The 21,823-nt window shown below is 46.3% G+C and overlaps 1 protein-coding gene across 5 annotated transcripts in view; it reads left to right on the top strand.

Moving 5' to 3' along the window:
• KCNH5 (potassium voltage-gated channel subfamily H member 5) overlaps positions 1–21,823 on the top strand; it is a 259,762-nt gene that overhangs the window by 99,938 nt on the left and 138,001 nt on the right. For all 5 annotated transcript variants that reach the window (XM_072115836.1, XM_072115835.1, XM_072115834.1 and 2 more), the window contains one exon: positions 13,170–13,599. In XM_072115836.1, coding sequence (XP_071971937.1) covers positions 13,170–13,599 — 430 coding nt within the window. The remainder of the gene's footprint in view (positions 1–13,169; positions 13,600–21,823) is intronic.

Here is a 21,823-nt window from a genome sequence, read left to right as displayed (position 1 = left end):
CACAGTCTGTGGGTGATGATGACCTTCTTGACGTAGTGGAAGTGTGTAAAGAGGTGTCCGACGATGAGGAGACACGGTTGTCAGACAGTGGGGAAGTTGTTGTCAGGGCAGGAAGTCCGAGGGGGGAGCAGACTGAGGGATCGGAGGATGATGAGGTGACAGACCCAAGCTGGGTTGAGAGGCCGGGTGAACACAGTGCTTCTGAGACGGAGGAGAGTCCTCGACCAGAACAGGTTGGAAGAGGCAGTGGTGGGGCCAGACGGAGAGGCAGGGCCAGAGCTGGTGCATCAGCGCCAAATGTGTCAACTAGTGAAGCTCCCGTGGTGAGGGCTCTTGCGGCGAGGGCTAGATCTTCAGAAGTCTGGAGGTTCTTTAAGGAAACACCGGATGACCAACGGACTGTGGTGTGCAACATTTGCCAAACCAGGCTCAGCAGGGGTTCCACCACTACTAGCTTAACTACCACCAGTATGCGCAGGCATATGAATGCTAAACACCCCACTCAGTGGCAACAAGCCCGTTCACCTCCGGCCGTGCACACCACTGCTCCTTCCCCTGTGTCAGCTGATAGTCAGCCCCCTGCCCAGGACCCTGCCACAAAAACCCCATTGTCGCCTCCACGATCCTCCACAGCATCCACCAGCGTTCAGCTCTCCATACCCCAGACGCTGGAGCGGAAACGCAAATACAGTGCAACCCACCCGCACGCCCAAGCCCTTAATGTGCACATCTCCAGATTGCTTAGCCTGGAGATGCTGCCCTATAGGCTAGTAGAGACCGAGGCCTTTCGCAACCTCATGGCGGCGGCCGCCCCTCGGTATTCGGTCCCCAGCCGCCACTACTTTTCCCGATGTGCCGTCCCAGCCCTGCACCAGCATGTGTCAGACAACATAACCCGTTCCCTGACCAACGCCGTTTCTGACAAGGTCCACCTGACCACGGACACGTGGACGAGTGCTGCCGGGCAGGGCCACTATATATCGCTGACGGCACATTGGGTTAACTTGGTGGAGGCTGGGACCGAGTCTGACCCTGGGGCTGGTCATATACTGCCGACGCCGAGGATTGCGGGGCCTACCTCGGTCCAGGTGTTTCAGGCCTACTATGCCTCCTCCTCCTCCCACCCCTCCTCCACCTCCTCCTCCGAACTACCATCCGTGGGCACGGCGCCATCAGTCGGTAGCTCTAGGCACAGCAGCAGTGCCGTCGCTAAGCGACAGCAGGCGGTGCTCAAACTGCTGAGCCTAGGCGACAAAAGGCACACCGCCCAAGAGCTATTACAGGGCATCACGGCGCAGACTGATCTGTGGCTGGCACCGCTGAACCTGAAGCCAGGCATGGTTGTGTGTGACAACGGCCGTAACCTGGTGGCGGCTCTGCAACTCGGCAGACTGACACATGTGCCATGCCTGGCCCATGTGTTAAATCTGATAGTTCAGCGTTTCCTCAAGACATACCCCAATCTGTCTGATTTGCTCACGAAGGTGCGCCGCATCTGTGCGCATTTCAGGAAGTCCAGCCCAGATGCTGCCACTCTCAGGGCAGCGCAGCGCCGCCTCCAACTGCCCGCTCACCGACTGTTGTGCGACGTGCCCACGAGGTGGAATTCAACACTGACCATGTTATCCAGAGTTTACCAGCAGCGCAGAGCGATTGTAGACTGCCAGATGTCAACTTCCACCAGAAGTGGTAGTCAGGTCAGTCAGCTTCCTCAAGTCTACAATGAGGAGTGGACGTGGATGTCTGATATCTGTCAGGTGCTGAGTAACTTTGAGGAGTCAACACAGATGGTCAGTGGCGATGCCGCCATCATCAGCCTCACCATCCCGCTGCTTGGCCTGTTGAAAAACTCTCTGATCAGCATGAAGTCGGAAGCTTTGCGCTCGTCACAAGAGACGGGGGAAGAAGATTCCCTTGTTGATAGCCAAAGCACCCTCAGGTCTGTTTCTCAGCGCATATCGGAGGAGGTGGAGGTGGAGGAGGATGAGGAGGAAGAGGAGGAGAATGTTGGCGAGACACAAAAGGGGACCATTGTTGAGTCCTTCACTGTTCAGCGTGTATGGGCAGAAGAAGAGGAGTTGGAGGAGTTGGAGGAGGAGGAAATGGACAGTCAGGCCAGTGAGGGGAGTGGTTGGTACTCTGGCGCATATGGCAGATTTCATGCTAGGCTGCCTATCCCGTGACCCTCGCGTTCAAAGAATTTATTCCAGCACCGATTACTGGGTGTTCACTCTCCTGGACCCACGGTACAAGCAAAATCTTTCCACTCTCATCCCTGCAGAGGAAAGGAGTGTGAGAATGCATGAATACCAGCAGGCCCTGGTGCACAAGCTGAAACAGTATTTCCCTTCTGACAGCGCTAGCGGCAGAGTGCGTAGTTCTGCGGGACAAGTAGCGAGGGAGAGTAGGCGAGCAGGCAGCTTGTCCAGCACTGGCAAGGGTACGCTTTACAAGGCTTTTGCCAGCTTTATGTCACCCCAGCAAGACACTGTCACCTGTCCCCAGTCTCGGCAGAGTAGGGCTGATCTTTACAGAAAGATGGTGAGGGAGTACGTAGCTGACCATACCATCGTCCTAAATGATCACACAGCTCCCTACAACTACTGGGTTTCAAAGCTGGACATGTGGCACGAACTGGCGCTGTACGCCTTGGAGGTTCTTGCCTGCCCTGCCGCTAGCGTCTTGTCCGAGCGGGTTTTCAGTGCAGCTGGTGGCATCATCACAGATAAGCGTACACGCCTGTCGACTGACAGCGCTGACAGGCTGACGCTTATTAAAATGAATAAAGGCTGGATTTCTCAGAATTTCCAATCTCCACCAGGTGAAGGAAGCTCAACCTGAATAATTGATCCACTCCTCCTCCTCCTCATTTTCCTCCTTCTCCTCCTCTTTGTACAGTAAAGCAGAGGAAACTGGCTATTTTTTGACAGGGCCCACTGGCTCTTGCTATAGTACTTTATGCATTTAATTTTTCTGGAGGGCCACCTACCCGGTCCTCTGTTTGAAACAATTTTTGTGAGTGCCACATACAGGCACTCAATCTATTCCATTTTTCTGGAGGGCCACCTACCCGGTCCTCTGTTTTAAAAAATTTTTGGGACTGCCACATACAGGCACTCAATCTATTCCATTTTACTGGAGGGCCACCTACCTGCTCCTCTGGTTTGAAAAATTTTTGGGACTGCCACATACAGGCACTCAATCTATTCCATTTTTCTGGAGGGACACCTACCTGCTCCTCTGGTTTGAAAACTTTTTGGGACTGCCACATACAGGCACTCAATCTATTCCATTTTACTGGAGGGACACCTACCTGCTCCTCTGGTTTGAAACATTTTTGGGACTGCCACATACAGGCACTCAATCTATTCCATTTTTCTGGAGGGACACCTACCTGCTCCTCTGGTTTGAAAACTTTTTGGGACTGCCACATACAGGCACTCAATCTATTCCATTTTTCTGGAGGGCCACCTACCTGCTCCTCTGGTTTGAAAACTTTTTGGGACTGCCACATACATGCACTCAATCTATTCCATTTTTCTGGAGGGACACCTACCTGCTCCTCTGGTTTGAAAACTTTTTGGGACTGCCACATACAGGCACTATCCAAATTAAATTGTCTCCATAGCAGCCTCCACACGTTGTCTCCATTGCTACCTCCAAAAGTCGTCCATATAGCTGCCTCCATACATCCTCCCCTTATCAAACGAGGTGTGTCAGGCAGAAATTTGGGTTGTTTTCATGGATTCCACATCAAAGTTGTTAACTTTGTCGCCACCCTGCTGTGTTATCCACAAAATATACTGGCAAACTTTTATGATTAACCGATATTATTTCAGCGCTTCTTGCGCAGCTGTTTACATTCCCCTCACCCGCCATATCCTAAACTTATAAGAACGCTACTACACTTGATCTTATACAAAAGGTTCTTAGAAGTGCTGTTTGGGGAGTAGCCTATAGACAGGGGCTTGGATTGGCGAAAGCTCGCCTGGCAGAAGAGCGCCAGCTCCATGCCAAGATCCAACTAACATAGTTTTAACTGCAGCACCTTTAATCTACTACTAGTTCACTGCCTCCATACATGGTCCCCTTATCAAACGAGCTGTGTCAGGCAGAATTTTGGGTTGTTTTCATGGCTTCCATGTTAACTTTGTCGCCACCCTGCTGTGTAATCCACAAAATATACTGGCAAACTTTTATCATGTACCGATATTATTTGAGCGCTTCTTGCTCACCTCCTTTGGTTCCTCTCTGCCACCCATTGGTTTGAAGCCTGAGTCCATTTAGGGTATGTCGCCATGACACTCTCTAGCCTGCTGCCGCTGCCTCTGCATGCCGTCCCCTATAGTGTCAGGGTCAATTATTGGATGTTTTAGATGCTATCTAGCTTCATTCTGTCACTCTGTCATGGCCATGCTGTTGCCCATAATTTTGGCATAATGTTGCGATTATGCAGCCTCAGAGGCATCCATGCATGCTGCCCCTGCTGTTTCCTGTCCATTTCCGTGGTGTTTCCATCCTTTTCTGAGGTTCCCAGGTGTTTGGCCAAGCTTCCCTGTGCAGAGCCTTGGTCCCCTTGAAAAATGCTCGAGTCTCCCATTGACTTCAATGGGGTTCGTTATTCGAGACGAGCACTCGAGCATCGGGAAAAGTTCGTCTCGAATAACGAGTACCCGAGCATTTTAGTGTTCGCTCATCTCTAGTGAAGAACACATTGCAGATGTTTGGCAACATCTGCAAGTTGTTCTCTACACATATTGTTCTTCAAATACTATTGCGGAGAACACCGTTCTGCACGCGTGTCTCCGGAACAGATCGCAGATGTCCCGGAGACACGCGTGCAGAACGGTGTTCTCCGCAATAGTATTTGAAGAACAATATGTGTGAAGAACACATTGCAGATGTTTGGCAACATCTGCAAGTTGTTCTCTACACATATTGTTCTTCAAATACTATTGCGGAGAACACCGTTCTGCACGCGTGTCTCCGGAACAGATCGCAGATGTTCCCGAACATCTGCAATCTGTTCTGCACTGTGTTCTTTCACTGTGCTCGTTCAGTTTGTAATTTTACTGAAAAATGCTCGAGTCTCCCATTGATTTCAATGGGGCTCGTTACTCGAAACGAGCACTCGAGCATCTGGAAATGTTCGGCTCGAGTAACGAGCACCCGAGCATTTTAGTGCTCGTTCATCTCTAATAATGTGACCATGTAGTACCATGAACGAGTGCCAAGGAATACTACAGAGTATCGCCGAAATAAAGCTTCCCTTTATCACTAGTCATGGGATACAGATACAACAGAGTCCTTAGCTGAGCTAGCTATAAGCTTGAATTTTTTAACATAGTGTTGGGGAATGTTTTTCCTTGTTTTTTTCCATGCAATTCAAGCAGGGCTTTTCCTTTGTTGCACACTGGAGGCCACTGCCCTTGGTGACTGAATATGCTTAGAACAACATGGAAAGTTATGCAGTAATGATCTTCTTTTTGTATTTTTTAATACAATTTTCATAAACTTGTAAAGAATTAAAGGGAATCTGGCATGAGGTATTAGGTCCCCAAAGTACCATCAATTGGTAATCCAGACCAGAAGTAAGTTAACAGTGATGTCCATCTATATTCTTGCCGCTTTGAAATCATGCAATAAAAAGAGCTTTGAACTCCAGATCCTGTATACAGTCATATACTACTGTCCATACACTGTCCAAGCACTTAATTTATATGGAGAAACCTTGTGATGATGTACACAGCCTGTCGGACATCAATAAAGCCAGGAGGTAGACCAACGGTTAACAGTTTGAGGTCTTAATTCCTTTTAGCAGATTTTTGAAAGTTGATTGTTATCCCTTATCTACAGGATATAGAATAAGAATCTGAATTGTGGGGGTCAGCGCCTGGCATCTCACATTTATTGATGGATGCAGGTCAGGCATGCATCTTGGTGTAACCATAAATACTATGGAAGAACTGGTAATTACTAGAGATGAGCGAACATACTCGTCCGAGCTTGATGCTCGTTCGAGCATTAGCGTACTCGAAACTGCTCGTTGCTCGGACGAATACTTCGCCCGCTCGAGAAAATGGCATCTCCCGCCGTTTTGCTTTTTGGCGGCCAGAAACAGAGCCAGTCACAAGCCAAGAGACTCTGCACTCCACCCAGCATGACGTGGTACCCTTACACGTCGATAGCAGTGGTTGGCTGGCCAGATCAGGTGACCCTGGAATAGACTAGCCCCTGCCCGCGCTGCTCGGATCATTCTGTGTCTGGATGCTGTTAGGGAGAGAGCTGCTGCTGCTGCAGGGATAGCGTTAGGGTGTTATATTAGCTGACTGTTAGGCAGGAGTGATTCTCCAAGAACCCAACAGCCCTTCTTAGGGCTACAATAACGTTATACTTTTTTTTTTTTTATTTGCTTGTGGCTGGGCTTGCTGGCACTAGTAGTGCAGCTAGTACCATATTGTGAGGAATTTGCAGGGGGACTTGCTACCGTTGTGTTTAGCTCTTAGTGACACGCATATCCACCTCAAACACCGAAGTGGGACAATTTATTAGGGGTTTGAGTAGAATTAGGCACAGTCTGCTGATTTTTTTTTTTTTAGCTGTATTTCATTTTATAGCTCAAACTCATCTTGCAAAGCAGTGTGCTCTCATTGTAGGCTACAAAATAGCCATAGGAGAATCCCAACGGCTTACTTAGGCCTACAATAGCGTTATATTTTCCTCTTTTTTGTTTGCTTGTGGCTGGGCTTGCTGGCACTAGTAGTGCAGCTAGTACCATATTGTGAGGAATTTGCAGGGGGACTTGCGACCGTTGTGTTTAGCTCTTAGTGACACGCATATCCACCTCAAACACCGAAGTGGGACAATTTATTAGGGGTTTGAGTAGAATTAGGCAGAGTCTGCTGATTTTTTTTTTTTTTAGCTGTATTTCATTTGATAGCTCAAACTCATCTTGCAAAGCAGTGTGCTCTCATTGTGGGCAACAAAATAGCCATAGGAGAACCCCAACGGCTTACTTAGGCCTACAATAGCGTTATATTTTCCTTTTTTTTGTTTGCTTCTGGCTGGGCTTGCTGGCATTAGTAGTGCAGCTAGTACCATAATGTGAGGAATTTGCAGGGGGACTTGCGACCGTTGTGTTTAGCTCTTAGTGACACGCATATCCACCTCAAACACCGAAGTGGGACAATTTATTAGGGGTTTCAGTAGAATTAGGCAGAGTCTGCTGATTTTTTTTTTTTTTTTACCTTTATTTCATTTTATAGCTCAAACTCATCTTGCAAAGCACAAAATCCAGTTGTGTGCTGTCAGTGTAGGTTAGAAACTAGCCATAGCAATAGGATAGCATCGTTTTGTTAAAAAAAATAAAAAAATAAAAAAAATAAACACAAAATTTTTTTTTTTCAAGTTTACACTTTAATTTGGAAAATGTTTAACCCGAGGGCTAGGGGTAGAGGACGAGGGCGTGGACGTGGGCGTCCAACTACTGCAGGGGTCAGAGGCCGTGGTCCTGGGCGGGGTGAGACACCACCTGCTGATGGGGGAGCAGGGGAACGCCGCAGAGGTACACTCCCTAGGTTCATCATGTCTCAAGTTACTGGGACTCGTGGTAGAGAACAGTGCGAAGAGGTGATGTCGTGGATTGCGGACAATGCTTCTAGCCATTTGTCCACCAGTCAGTCTTCCACGCAGTCCACCCATGTCACCGAAATCGGCACTCCTCCAGCTCCTCCACCTCAGCCTCCTTCCCCCCAGTCTGCCCCCTCCCACCAAAATTTGGCATTTGAACCGGCATACTCTGAGGAACTGTTTTCTGGACCCTTCCCACAGTCACAAACCATTTCTCCTGCTGCTGAGCTATTTTCCGATGCCCAGGTTTTCCACCAGTCGCAGTCTGTGGGTGATGATGACATTATTCACGTAGTGGAAGAAGTGTGTAAAGAGGTGTCGGACGATGAGGAGACACGGTTGTCAGACAGTGGTGAAGTTGTTGTCAGGGCAGGAAGTCCGAGGGGGGAGCAGACTGAGGGATCGGAGGATGATGAGGTGACAGACCCAAGCTGGGTTGATAGGCCGGGTGAACACAGTGCTTCTGAGACGGAGGCGAGTCCTATAGCAGAACAGGTTGGAAGAGGCAGTGGTGGGGCCAGACGGAGAGGCAGGGCCAGAGCTGGTGCATCAGCGCCAAATGTTGCCCGTAGTCAAGCTCCCGTGGCGAGGGCTAGATTTTCAGAAGTCTGGAGGTTCTTTAAAGAAACACCGGATGACCGACGGACTGTGGTGGGCAACCTTTGCCAAACCAGGCTCAGCAGGGGTTCCACCACTACTAGCTTAACTACCACCAGTATGCGCAGGCATCTGAATGCTAAACACCCCACTCAATGGCACCAAGCCCGTTCACCTCCGGCCGGGCACACCACTGCTCCTTCCCCTGTGTCATCTGCTAGTCAGCCCCCTGCCCAGGACCCCGGCCCAAACACCTCCCGTGCGAAAACCCCATCTTCGCCTCCACGATCCTCCACAGCATCCACCAGCGTTCAGCTCTCCATACCCCAGACGCTGGAGCGCAAAAGGAGGTATAGCGCAACCCACCCACACGCCCAAGCCCTCAACGTCCACATCTCCAAGTTGCTTAGCCTGGAGATGCTGCCCTATAGGCTGGTAGAGACCGAGGCCTTTCGAAACCTCATGGCGGCGGCCGCCCCTCGGTATTCAGTCCCCAGCCGCCACTACTTTTCCCGATGTGCCATCCCAGCCCTGCACCAGCACGTGTCAGAGAACATCATCCGTGCCCTGACCAACGCCGTTTCTGACAAGGTCCACCTGACCACGGACACGTGGACGAGTGCTGCCGGGCAGGGCCACTATATATCGCTGACAGCACATTGGGTTAACTTGGTGGAGGCTGGGACCGAGTCTGACCCTGGGGCTGGTCATATACTGCCGACGCCGAGGATTGCGGGGCCTACCTCGGTCCAGGTCTCAAAGGCCTACTATGCCTCCTCCTCCTCCCACCCCTCCTCCACCTCCTCCTCTGAATTACCATCCGTGGGCATGGCGCCATCAGTCGGTAGCTCTAGGCACAGCAGCAGTGCCATCGCTAAGCGACAGCAGGCGGTGCTCAAACTGCTGAGCCTAGGCGATAAAAGGCACACCGCCCAAGAGTTATTACAGGGCATCACGGCGCAGACTGATCTGTGGCTGGCACCGCTGAACCTGAAGCCAGGCATGGTTGTGTGTGACAACGGCCGTAACCTGGTGGCAGCTCTGCAACTCGGCAGACTGACACATGTGCCATGCCTGGCCCATGTGTTAAATCTCATAGTTCAGCGTTTCCTCAAGACATACCCCAATCTGTCTGATTTGCTCACGAAGGTGCGCCGCATCTGTGCGCATTTCAGGAAGTCCAGCACAGATGCTGCCACTCTCAGGGCAGCGCAGCGCCGCCTCCAACTGCCCGCTCACCGACTGTTGTGCGACGTGCCCACGAGGTGGAATTCAACACTGACCATGTTATCCAGAGTTTACCAGCAGCGCAGAGCGATTGTAGACTGCCAGATGTCAACTTCCACCAGAACTGGTAGTCAGGTCATTCACCTTCCTCAAGTCTACAATGAGGAGTGGACGTGGATGTCTGATATCTGTCAGGTGCTGAGTAACTTTGAGGAGTCAACACAGATGGTCAGTGGTGATGCCGCCATCATCAGCCTCACCATCCCGCTGCTTGGCCTGTTGAAAAACTCTCTGGTCAGCATGAAGTCGGAAGCTTTGCGCTCGTCACAAGAGACGGGGGAAGAAGATTCCCTTGTTGATAGCCAAAGCACCCTTAGGTCTGTTTCTCAGCGCATATCGGAGGAGGTGGAGGAGGATGAGGAGGAAGAGGAGGGGAATGTTGGCGAGACAGAAGAGGGGACCATTGTTCAGTCCTTCACTGTTCAGCGTGTATGGGCAGAAGAAGAGGAGTTGGAGGAGGAGGAAATGGACAGTCAGGCCAGTGAGGGGAGTGAATTCTTGCGCGTTGGGACTCTGGCGCATATGGCAGATTTCATGCTAAGCTGCCTATCCCGTGACCCTCGCGTTCAAAGAATTTATTCCAGCACCGATTACTGGGTATTCACTCTCCTGGACCCACGGTACAAGCAAAATCTTTCCACTCTCATCCCTGGAGAGGAAAGGAGTGTGAGAATGCATGAATACCAGCAGGCCCTGGTGCACAAGCTGAAACAGTATTTCCCTTCTGACAGCGCTAGAGGGCGTACTTCTGCGGGACAAGTAGCGAGGGAGAGTAGGCGACCAGGCAGCTTGTCCAGCACTGGCAGGGGTACGCTTTACAAGGCCTTTGCCAGTTTTATGTCACCCCAGCAGGACACTGTCACCTGTCCCCAGTCTCGGCAGAGTAGGGCTGATCTTTACAGAAAGATGGTGAGGGAGTACGTAGCTGACCATACCATCGTCCTAAATGATCACACAGCTCCCTACAACTACTGGGTTTCAAAGCTGGACATGTGGCACGAACTGGCGCTGTTCGCCTTGGAGGTTCTTGCCTGCCCTGCCGCTAGCATCTTGTCCGAGCGGGTTTTCAGTGCAGCTGGTGGCATCATCACCGATAAGCGTACACGCCTGTCGACTGACAGCGCTGACAGGCTGACGCTTATCAAGATGAATAAAGCCTGGATTTCTCCGCATTTCCATTCTCCACCAGGTGAAAGAAGCTGATCCTGAATAATGTATGCACTCCTCCTCCTCATTGTCCTCCTTCTCCTCCTCTTTGTACACTAAAGCAGAGGAAACTGGCTATTTTTTTGCCAGGGCCAACTGGCTCTGGCTATAGTACTCTATGTATTTAATTTTTCTGGAGGGCCAACTACCCTGTCCTCTGTTTTAAACAATTTTTGGGAGTGCCACATACAGGCACTCAATCTATGTAATTTTTCTGGAGGACCAGCTACCTGCTCCTCTGGTTTGAAAACTTTTTTGGACTGCCACATACAGGCACTCAATTTATTTAATCTTTTTGGAGGACCAGCTACCTGCTCCTCTGCTTTGAAAACTTTTTTGGACTGCCACATACAGGCACTATCCAAATTAAATTGTCTCCATAGCAGCCTCCACACGTCGTCTTTTTAGCTGCCTTCACACGTTGTCTCCATTGCTACCTCCACACGTCATCGCCATAGCTGCCTCCAAAAGTAGTCCATATAGCTGCCTCCATACATGGTCCCCTTATCAAACGAGCTGTGTCAGGCAGAATTTTGGATTGTTTTCATGGCTTCCATGTTAACTTTGTCGCCACCCTGCTGTGTAATCCACAAAATATACTGGCAAACATTTATCATTTACCAATATTATTTCAGCGCTTCTTGCGCATCTGTTTACATTCCCCTCACCCGCCAGAACCCAAACTTATAAGAACGCTACTACAATTGATCTTATACAAAAGGTTCTTAGAAGTGCTGTTTGGGGAGTAGCCTAGAGACAGGGGCTTGGATTGGCGAAAGCTCGCCTGGCAGCGGAGCGCCAGCTCCATCCCAAGATCCAACTAACATAGTTTTAACTGAAGCACCTTTAATCTACTACTAGTTCACTGCCTCCATACATGGTCCCCTTATCAAACGAGCTGTGTCAGGCAGAATTTTGGGTTGTTTTCATGGCTTCCTCATCAAACTTGTTAACTTTGTCGCCACCCTGCTGTGTAATCCACAAAATATACTGGCAAACTTTTATCATTTACCGATATTATTTGAGCGTTTCTTGCTCACCTCCTTTGGTTCCTCTCTGCCACCCATTGGTTTTAAGCCTGAGTCCATTTGGGGTATGTTGCCAAGACACTCTCTAGCCTGCCGCTGCTGCCGCTGCCTCTGCATAGTCCCCTATAGTGTCAGGGTCAATTATTGGATGATTTAGATGCTATCTAGCCTCATTCGGTCACTCTGTCATTGCCATGCTGTTGCCCATACTTTTGGCATTATGGTGCGATTAAGCAGCCCCAGAGGCATCCATGCATGCTGCCCCTGCTGTTTCCTGTCCATTTCCGTGGTGTTTCCATCCTTTTCTGAGGTTTCCAGGTGCTTGGCCAAGCTTCCCTGTGCAGATCCTTGGTCCCCTTGAAAAATGCTCGAGTCTCCCATTGGCTTCAATGGGGCTCGTTATTCGAGACGAGCACTCGAGCGTCGGGAAAAGTTTGTCTCGAATAACGAGTACCCGAGCATTTTAGTGCTCGCTCATCTCTAGTAATTACCAAGCACAGCCCCAAAGTATATAAGAGATTCAGAAATTTCCAAATATTGAATGGAGTGGTAGGACCCATTTTTGACTTTCAATTTCACCCTTCCTGGATCGGTGGGGGTTAAGCTCTCACTCTCAGGGGATAACAATCAAACTTGGTACAATTCATTTTACCTGTCACCATGAATGTCTGGTTTAGCTGGTGACAGGTTCCAATAGACTATGCTATGCTGATTTAAAATATGCCTTTGTCAGCATTCTGAAGTATATCATTACTTTATAATAGTTTATTTTACATGACATGGTTCTCTGCCAGCAGTATGTGGTGAGTCTTGGGGAGGGGAAACCTGCAGCATGTATGTGCCTGTGTTATTCCCCTGGTAAGGGGGAGACCATGAATACATGAGGAGACACAGGCACACAAACATGCTGCACCTTCCTCCCCCAGTACTCATCACACACTGCTGGCATGGAGCCAGATCATTTAAAATAAACTATTATAAAGTGCTGAAATGCATTGGGACCTGTCACCAGCTAAAAATCACATTCCTGGTGACAGGTTCGCTTTAAGGTTTCTCTCTAGGAGTGATCACTGTTGGTTACACAATGTAGGGAAAACTAACTCATAAGAGAAGAGTTATGTGAAGGGCTTACTCGAGATACATTATTTCTGGATTCAATAATATAAGAGATATAAGTTTACTTGCACAGTGTTCTGGTATTAGTGAGGTACAATAATGTATTACAAAGTTGTTATAGCGAAGTGGTAGGTTCTGACATGGTAGTCGCTTGTGGGTCATTAACACAGTTACACATGCCCATGACTGAATGCAGGAGAAAAGAGACTTATTTATTATATTACGGTATATTATACTCATGCATGCTCAAGTATTATAATACCACATACTTAAGATAACTTTAATATGTCTTGATGTATTTCCCAGGGCATTAGCAGTCTTTTCAGCTCTCTGAAAGTGGTACGTCTCCTCAGACTGGGTCGCGTGGCCAGGAAATTGGACCATTATTTGGAATACGGTGCTGCAGTTCTGGTTCTCTTGGTCTGTGTATTTGGACTTGTTGCCCATTGGCTGGCTTGCATTTGGTATAGTATCGGGGACTATGAAGTTATTGATGAAGCAAACAACACAACCAAGAATGACAGCTGGCTTTATCAATTAGGAATAAGTATTGGCAGTCCTTATCGATATAATGCCTCTGGCACAGGACAGTGGGAAGGTGGACCCAGTAAGTACTCCTTGTACATATCATCCCTCTACTTTACCATGACAAGCCTTACAACTATTGGATTTGGAAACATTGCTCCAACAACAGACGGAGAGAAGATATTTTCTGTTGCAATGATGATGGTTGGCTGTAAGTAGATTATTTCGTTTCTAAAATAAATTTTATAAGTATTTTGATTCATTTAGATAGTGGTCATGGTATTGTCTTATTTATCACAGAAGTGAGGCAGCCTCGGACCTGCCTATATGGATATTGTGTGTGTATAGGTAGGTATGTAGTAGCACATGTATTATGAAAATGAAAATAATGCAGAATTGCAAGATTATTACATAATAGACATTTACCTTAATTGAATTTCTCATATAAGCATGCACATTTCTGTCTTCACATCATAACATGTAAATAACTAACAACATATCCATCCACTAGATGGGGCATTTCCAAAGGAACATGCTTTGTAATAAAACTGCTCCCCATGAGGATGAGCCTAGTACTGCAAGTACAATATGACACTTCCATTAAACTATCATAAGCCAATTGCACTTTATGATTGAAAGTTTTGCTGTGAGCACCCTTTACCCACCCTCATGGTCATTATATCCCTACTAGACAAACTCAAATGTTTTCATATTATATATAATGGCTACATTACATGTATATGTGGAACATATACACAGTTCCCCTATGGTAGAGTTTAGAGCACTTTCAATGTCATATTCTATGTTCCATGAATCTGTAGAGTTTCTATTCTTCTTAATTTACTTAGCAATGAATTCTTTTACTAATGCGCTAAATTCCGATCCAACCAGTTATTATGATAAATGATTTAATCAGATAAAATGTGCTACTAATGTTTTATTGATGTAAGAAGCGGTAGAAAATCCGGGGAGTAATTTTTCCAGCTTGATTTGAATTACTTGCATTTAACGTACATTCTGAAATGATTTATTATTATGTGTAATTGATCTTGATTGCCTTGATTGAAGCAGATGAGACTGAGAATGTACTGTCAGGTTATGAATCCAAACTTCATGCTTCTGCTGCTCAAACACAATGCATTGATTTGCTGGCACGCTAGTAAGGCATTCAGCACAGCACAATATTATGTATGCAAGCATACTGGAATACTATATGCATTTTCATTGTCCATTATTAGCAAAGTTGCTTAAATTTTTTTTTAAAAAGGGGAATCTATTATGATTCGTATATTGTGTGCCAGAGTCAATCATCTATGCCCTGGCACACAAAACAGAGGTGCGGCTAAATGAAATCTATGTCCAGTCCTGTCTAGTGTAAACTTTTGCTGTAACCTGCATCAATGTAGTGGCGCCGGATATAGTATATGTAATGGGACACATTTAATTAGAAAGTCGGAAACTGCACTAAAAGTGCTATTTCCATGTATAATGCTGGGTGCGGCAATTTACTAAGAACATGCACCAAAAATCATGAATCTGTCGCTTCCCTGCACTGGTCCCACAGAGTTCACCATCTTTTTTGTGGTGCACCTTTTACATAGGACTTGTAACACAATTTGCAAGTTAATTTCGGCGCTTGGTCCGAATCAGTCGGACCGACCGATGGCACGCACCCTAATTTGTGTTGCTTGGGGGCTAGCGCAGCTGCGCCACAGAAGGGATGCCTGTGACACAAAAGAGGTGCAGACACTTCTTAAATACCTGTGCAAGTTGATTTAGCCTAGAAGAACGTGCACAAATTGTGCTGCAAAGCCCTTGTAAATGTGCCCCAATGGGTCTGCCATTTGTCCCTCCTCATCATGCAAAAGTGTAAAAATTAATGGGACAAAAGTCACCCTTTTTTGAACATGTGCCACAAATTGTAACTTTTATAAAAACTTGCATACAAGCAGAGGCATATATATTAGTTCAGCATAATGGGGGTAAAACCCACCCAAGTGGGAAACCAACCCAGGTGTGGGTACAAAAAGTGCAGTGGGTATGAAGAGTATTTAGACCCTTTGAAATTTTTCACTTTTAGCCAATTGGTAAGATCAAAAAAATTAATTTTTTCCTTATAAATGTACACTCTGCACCCCATCTTGACAGAACAAAAACAGAAATGTAGATATTTTTGCTAATTTATCAAACAATAAAAACTGAAATATCACATGGTGATAAGTATGACCCTTTGCTGTGCCACTCATATTTCATCTATGCCCAGTCCTGTCTAGCATAGATTTTTGCTGTAGCCTATATCAGTGTAGTGGCGCCGTCTATAGTAAATATAATGGGGCATATTTACATAGAAAGTCGGAAGCTGCACTAAAAATGCTTGATGCAGCGATTCACTAAGATGGTGTGACAGAAACCATGAATCTGTTGCTTCCTAGCACAGGTCCGACAGAGTTCACCATCTTTTTTGTGGTGCACCTTTAACATAGGACATGCGACACAATTTGCAAGTTAAATACGGAGCTTGGTTAGAATCAGTTGGACCGTCAGACGGCACCCCCCTTATTTGGGTTGCATGGAGGCTAGCACAGCTGCATCATAAAAGGGTCTACATAAATGTATATATTTTTGCTAATTTATTAAACAATAAAAACTGAAATTTCATATGGTCATAAGTATTCAGACCCTTTGCCGTTACATTCATATTTAACTCACATGTCCATTTCCTTCTGATCTTTCTTGAGATGGTTCTAGTACATCATTGGAGCCCAGCTGTGTTTAAGTAAATTGATTGCACTTCACCTTTCTTGAGAATCACGAGGTCTAAGGAACTGCCCAAGGAGCTCAGACACAGAATTGTGGCAAGGTACAGATCTGGCGAAAGTTAAAAATATTATTTCTGCAGCTCTCAAAATTCCTAAGAGCACAAGGGCCTCCAAATGGAAAAAACTTGGGACGACCACAACTGTTTCTCAACCTCTCCCTCCAGCCAATCTAAGCAACTGTGGGAAAAGAGCCTTGGGAAGTAAGCTAAAGCAGAACGCCAATATCACTGTGACTGAGCTCCCCCGAGCAGTAGGGAGATGGGAGAAAGTCTACAAAGTCAACTAACACTGCAGCCCTCTACCAGTCATGGCTTTATGGCAGAGTGTGCCGACGGAAGGCTCTCCTCAGTGCCAAACATATGAAAGCCGCACACAGTATGCAAAGGAACATATGAAGGACTCCCAGTCTACGAGGAATAAGATTCTCTGGTCTGGTGAGAGAAAGGTTGAACTTTGTGTAGTTAATTCTAAGCCGTACGTGTGGAGAAAACCAGGCACTGCTCATCACCTGCCAAATACAATCCCAACACTGACACATGGTGGTGGCAGAATCATGCTTTGGGGGTGTTTTTCAGCTGCAGGGACAGGACAACTGGTTGCAATTGAAGAAAAGATTAAAGGGACCAAGTCCAGAGATATTCTGAATTAAAACTTTTTCAAGAGTGCTCTGGACCTCAGACTGGGCCAAAGGTTCAACTTCCAACAAGACAATGACCCTAAACACACCGCTAAAATAACAAAGCAGTGACTTCAGAACAACTCTGTGATGATTCTTTACTGGCCCAACCAGAGCCCTGACCTAAACCCAATTGAGCATCTCTGGAGAGATATGAAAATGGCTGTCCACCAAAATTCACCATCCAACCTGAGGGAACTGTAGAGGATCTGCAAGGAAGAGGCAGAGGTTCCCCAAATCCAGGTGTGAAAAATTTGTTTCATCATTCCCAAGAAGACTCATGGCTATACTAGCTCAGAAGGTGCTTCCACTCACTACTGAGCAAAGGCTGAAGAGTGAAAAATTCAAAGGGATCTGAATATTTTACGTACCCACTTTACCAGTATTCCACCATACAATGGCCATATAGTAGTAGTTACTGTATCTCCTCAGCCCTCCTTATTAATAATTACACGATATAACATGGTGACTTACAGGAGACATCTATGTACTCATTTCCTGTCTTTTCCATCTGACTTCTACCAGTGCCATCTCTGATTTGTTAAAGAGAATGTGTCAGGTGGATTTGGGGAACTAAGCCACCCACAGGTCCTTATTGGGTGTTTATGCACCAGATGTGAGTCCAATGAGAAGGGACGTAAGGGGCTTAGGTGGCCCAAAAGGTGTCACTTTCCCATATGAGAAAACTAGTACTTTAAACAATACTTTACAGTCCAGGGCCTGGCAAAGAATTTGCATTGGAGCTCATCGGCTTCAAGTTATGTCACAGCCGATGAGGCAAAGACTCAGGAGCTCTCAGCGCCTCCTCTCTCAAAGCTTCAATGAAACTGGATTAACACCCAAACTTCATAGTGCAGGCTGTGTACCTACAGGACTTGTGCAGTGAAGCCAGAATTTGTGAAAAGTATAACTTTTATGTTACAGTGCTGTGCATTGTTATATTAAAGGAAAAAATTTAATTTATATCCATTATATCCATTTATACACAATAGGAGCAGCAGCACTGATCTGTGATATAGGCACACCTCCCTATATATGAAGGATATGGATAGGAGTTACTGAATTGTGCCCAAATATACAGGATAGGAGTAGTAGTACTGATTTGTTCCCAGAAATACAGGATAAGGGTAGTAGTACTGATCTGTGCAAAGATATATAGGATAGGAGTAGTAGTGCTAATCTGTGCCCAGATATACAGGATAAAAGTAGTAGTACTGATTGGCGCCTAGATATACAGGAAAGGGATAGTAGTACTGATCTGTACCCATATATACAGAATAGGGGTAGTAGTACTGATCTGTACCCGTATATACAGGATAAGGGGTAGTAGTACTGATCTGTATCCATATACACTCACCGGCCACTTTATTAGGTACACCATGCTAGTAACGGGTTGGACCCCCTTTGCCTTCAGAACTGCCTCAATTCTTCGTGGCATAGATTCAACAAGGTGCTGGAAGCATTCCTTAGAGATTTTGGTCCATATTGACATGATGGCATCACACAGTTGCCGCAGATTTGTCGGCTGCACATCCAAAATGCGAATCTCCCGTTCCACCACAGCCCAAAGATGCTCTATTGGATTGAGATCTGGTGACTTTGGAGGCCATTTGAGTCCAGTGAACTCATTGTCATGTTCAAGAAACCAGTCTGAGATGATTCCAGCTTTATGACATGGCGCATTATCCTGCTGAAAGTAGCCATCAGATGTTGGGTACATTGTGGTCATAAAGGGATGGACATGGTCAGCAACAATACTCAGGTAGGCTGTGGCATTGCAACGATGCTCAATTGGTACCAAGGGGCCCAAAGAGTGCCAAGAAAATATTCCCCACACCATGACACCACCACCACCAGCCTGAACCGTTGATACAAGGCAGGATGGATCCATGCTTTGATGTTGTTGACGCCAAATTCTGACCCTACCATCCGAATGTCGCAGCAGAAATCGAGACTCATCAGACCAGGCAACGTTTTTTCCAATCTTCGATGAGCTTGTGCAAATTGTAGCCTCAGTTTCCTGTTCTTAGCTGAAAGGAGTGGCACCCGGTGTGGTCTTCTGCTGCTGTAGCCCATTTGCCTCAAAGTTCGACGTACTGTGCGTTCAGAGATGCTCTTCTGCCTACCTTGGTTGTAACGGGTGGCGATTTGAGTCACTGTTGCCTTTCTATCAGCTCGAACCAGTCTGCCCATTCTCCTCTGACCTCTGGTATCAACAAGGCATTTCCGCCCACAGAACTGCCGCTCACTGGATGTTTTTTCTTTTTCGGACCATTCACAGTAAACCCTAGAGATGGTTGTGCGTGAAAATCCCAGTAGATCAGCAGTTTCTGAAATACTCAGACCAGCCCTTCAGGCACCAACAACCATGCCACGTTCAAAGGCCTCAAATCCCCTTTCTTCCTCATACTGATGCTCGGTTTGAACTGCAGGAGATTTTCTTGACCATGTCTACATGCCTAAATGCACTGAGAGACCGCCATGTGATTGGCTGATTAGAAATTAAGTGTTAACGAGCAGTTGGACAGGTGTACCTAATAAAGTGGCCGGTGAGTGTATATAAAAAGGGGTAGTAGTACTGATCTGTACCCGTATATACAGGATAGGAGTAGTAGTACTAAGCTGTTCCCATAAATACCGGATAAGGGTAGTAGTACTAAGCTGAGAATATATATATACAGGATAAGGGTAGTAGTACTAAGCTGAGAATATATATATACAGGATAAAAGTAGTAGTACTGATTGGCGCCTAGATATACAGGATATGGGTAGTAGTACTGATCTGCATCCATATATACAGGATAGGGATAGTAGTACTGTTCTGTACCCATATATACTGGATAGGGGTAGTAGTACTGATCTGCGTCCATATATACAGGATAGGGATAGTAGTACTGATCTGTACCCATATATACAGAATAGGGGTAGTAGTACTGATCTGTACCCGTATATACAGGATAAGGGGTAGTAGTACTGATCTGCGTCCATATATACAGGATAGGGATAGTAGTACTGATCTGTACCCATATATACAGGATAGGGGTAGTAGTACTGATCTGTACCCGTATATACAGGATAAGGGGTAGTAGTACTGATCTGTATCCATATATATAGGATAGGGGTAGTAGTACTGATCTCCGTCCATATATACAGGATAGGGATAGTAGTACTGATCTGTACCCATATATACAGGATAGGGGTAGTAGTACTGATCTGTACCCGTATATACAGGATAAGGGGTAGTAGTACTGATCTGCGTCCATATATACAGGATAGGGATAGTAGTACTGATCTGTACCCATATATACAGAATAGGGGTAGTAGTACTGATCTGTACCCGTATATACAGGATAAGGGGTAGTAGTACTGATCTGTATCCATATATATAGGATAGGGGTAGTAGTACTGATCTGTACCCATATATACAGGATAGGAGTAGTAGTACTGATCTGTACCCGTATATACAGGATAAGGGGTAGTAGTACTGATCTGCGTCCATATATACAGAATAGGGATAGTAGTACTGATCTGTACCCATATATACAGGATAAGGGGTAGTAGTACTGATCTGCGTCCATATATACAGGATAGGGATAGTAGTACTGATCTGTACCCATATATACAGAATAGGGGTAGTAGTACTGATCTGTACCCGTATATACAGGATAAGGGGTAGTAGTACTGATCTGCGTCCATATATACAGGATAGGGATAGTAGTACTGATCTGTACCCATATATACAGAATAGGGGTAGTAGTACTGATCTGTACCCGTATATACAGGATAAGGGGTAGTAGTACTGATCTGTATCCATATATATAGGATAGGGGTAGTAGTACTGATCTGTACCCATATATACAGGGTAGGTGTAGTAGAACTAAGCTGTTCCCATAAATACAGGATAAGGGTAGTAGTACAAAGCTGAGAATGGATATATACAGGATAAGGGTAGTAGTACTAAGCTGTGCCTATTTATACAGGAAAGGGGTAATAGTACTAATCTGTACCGAAAGAGTGAACGGGTTACAAAGACATAGAGAGAAACAGCACACAGGCAGACACACACACACACACACACATAGAAACACATACCACTTACCTCACACATGTGCTCAGTCTCCCCTCAGCAGTGCTGCACAAACAGGACCTGTGGAGGACCCATCTCCCAGGTCCTCAAAGGTCAAGTGTGTTGGGAGCTGACACAAATGTATAACAATAGAGGGAAGGCCCGGGCTGCAGTAGTCCCTGCAAACAACTCTGTGTCCTTGGGACACAGACAATGCTGAAAGCTCCTCAGTTGGGCCCTGAAAGTCACTGGGCACTAGAGCCACCACTCCTCCTGCCCCACAGTAGCTATGTCTCTGCATTTGTCATACAAGGCATGACAAATGCCCCCCTCCCTAATGAGATAAATACTGCTTCAAAGTAATATCCTTGAGACCACTATGCTATAACATAGGTGCTAAAGCTGCTCACCCACTGTGTACCTTATGTCTACATCCCACGCAGTGTTTACCTGTATAGTTATAAAATATGTATTTTATTGTCATTTATCTCTCTCACCCCGAGGGAAACTGTATGCAGTCCAAGTCTTAGTGATGTTGCTGACAGTGTTGTCTATTATGGGAAATATGTCCCAAGCACCCGACTAAAACTGCTGATCATGTCACACTCTTCCCTTCTAAACCCTTCAGTCATACAAATAAGAAAGGGCCCTGCAGGGTCAAAGCTGATTTTCTTTTGCAAAATATAGTTTATCAGAAAGCCTCAAACTTCCAAGTGTACCATTTCCAGATGAGCCTGGGGAAGGAGAGCTGTTAAATAAAATATCCAGGCTAAATATAGCAAGAGTGACATTAAAGGCAGCTGACAGTATTTAGGAATACAGGGGAGACGTTCGGCTGTGCTGCACTGGAAAGCTTTACATTTTTAGTCCAAAT

The sequence above is a fragment of the Engystomops pustulosus genome, chromosome 7 (genome assembly GCF_040894005.1).
Source record: "Engystomops pustulosus chromosome 7, aEngPut4.maternal, whole genome shotgun sequence".
Lineage (NCBI taxonomy): Eukaryota > Metazoa > Chordata > Amphibia > Anura > Leptodactylidae > Engystomops > Engystomops pustulosus.
The sequence above is the reverse complement of the archived record's forward strand: the minus strand, read 5'-3'. Positions and strand labels throughout refer to the sequence as shown.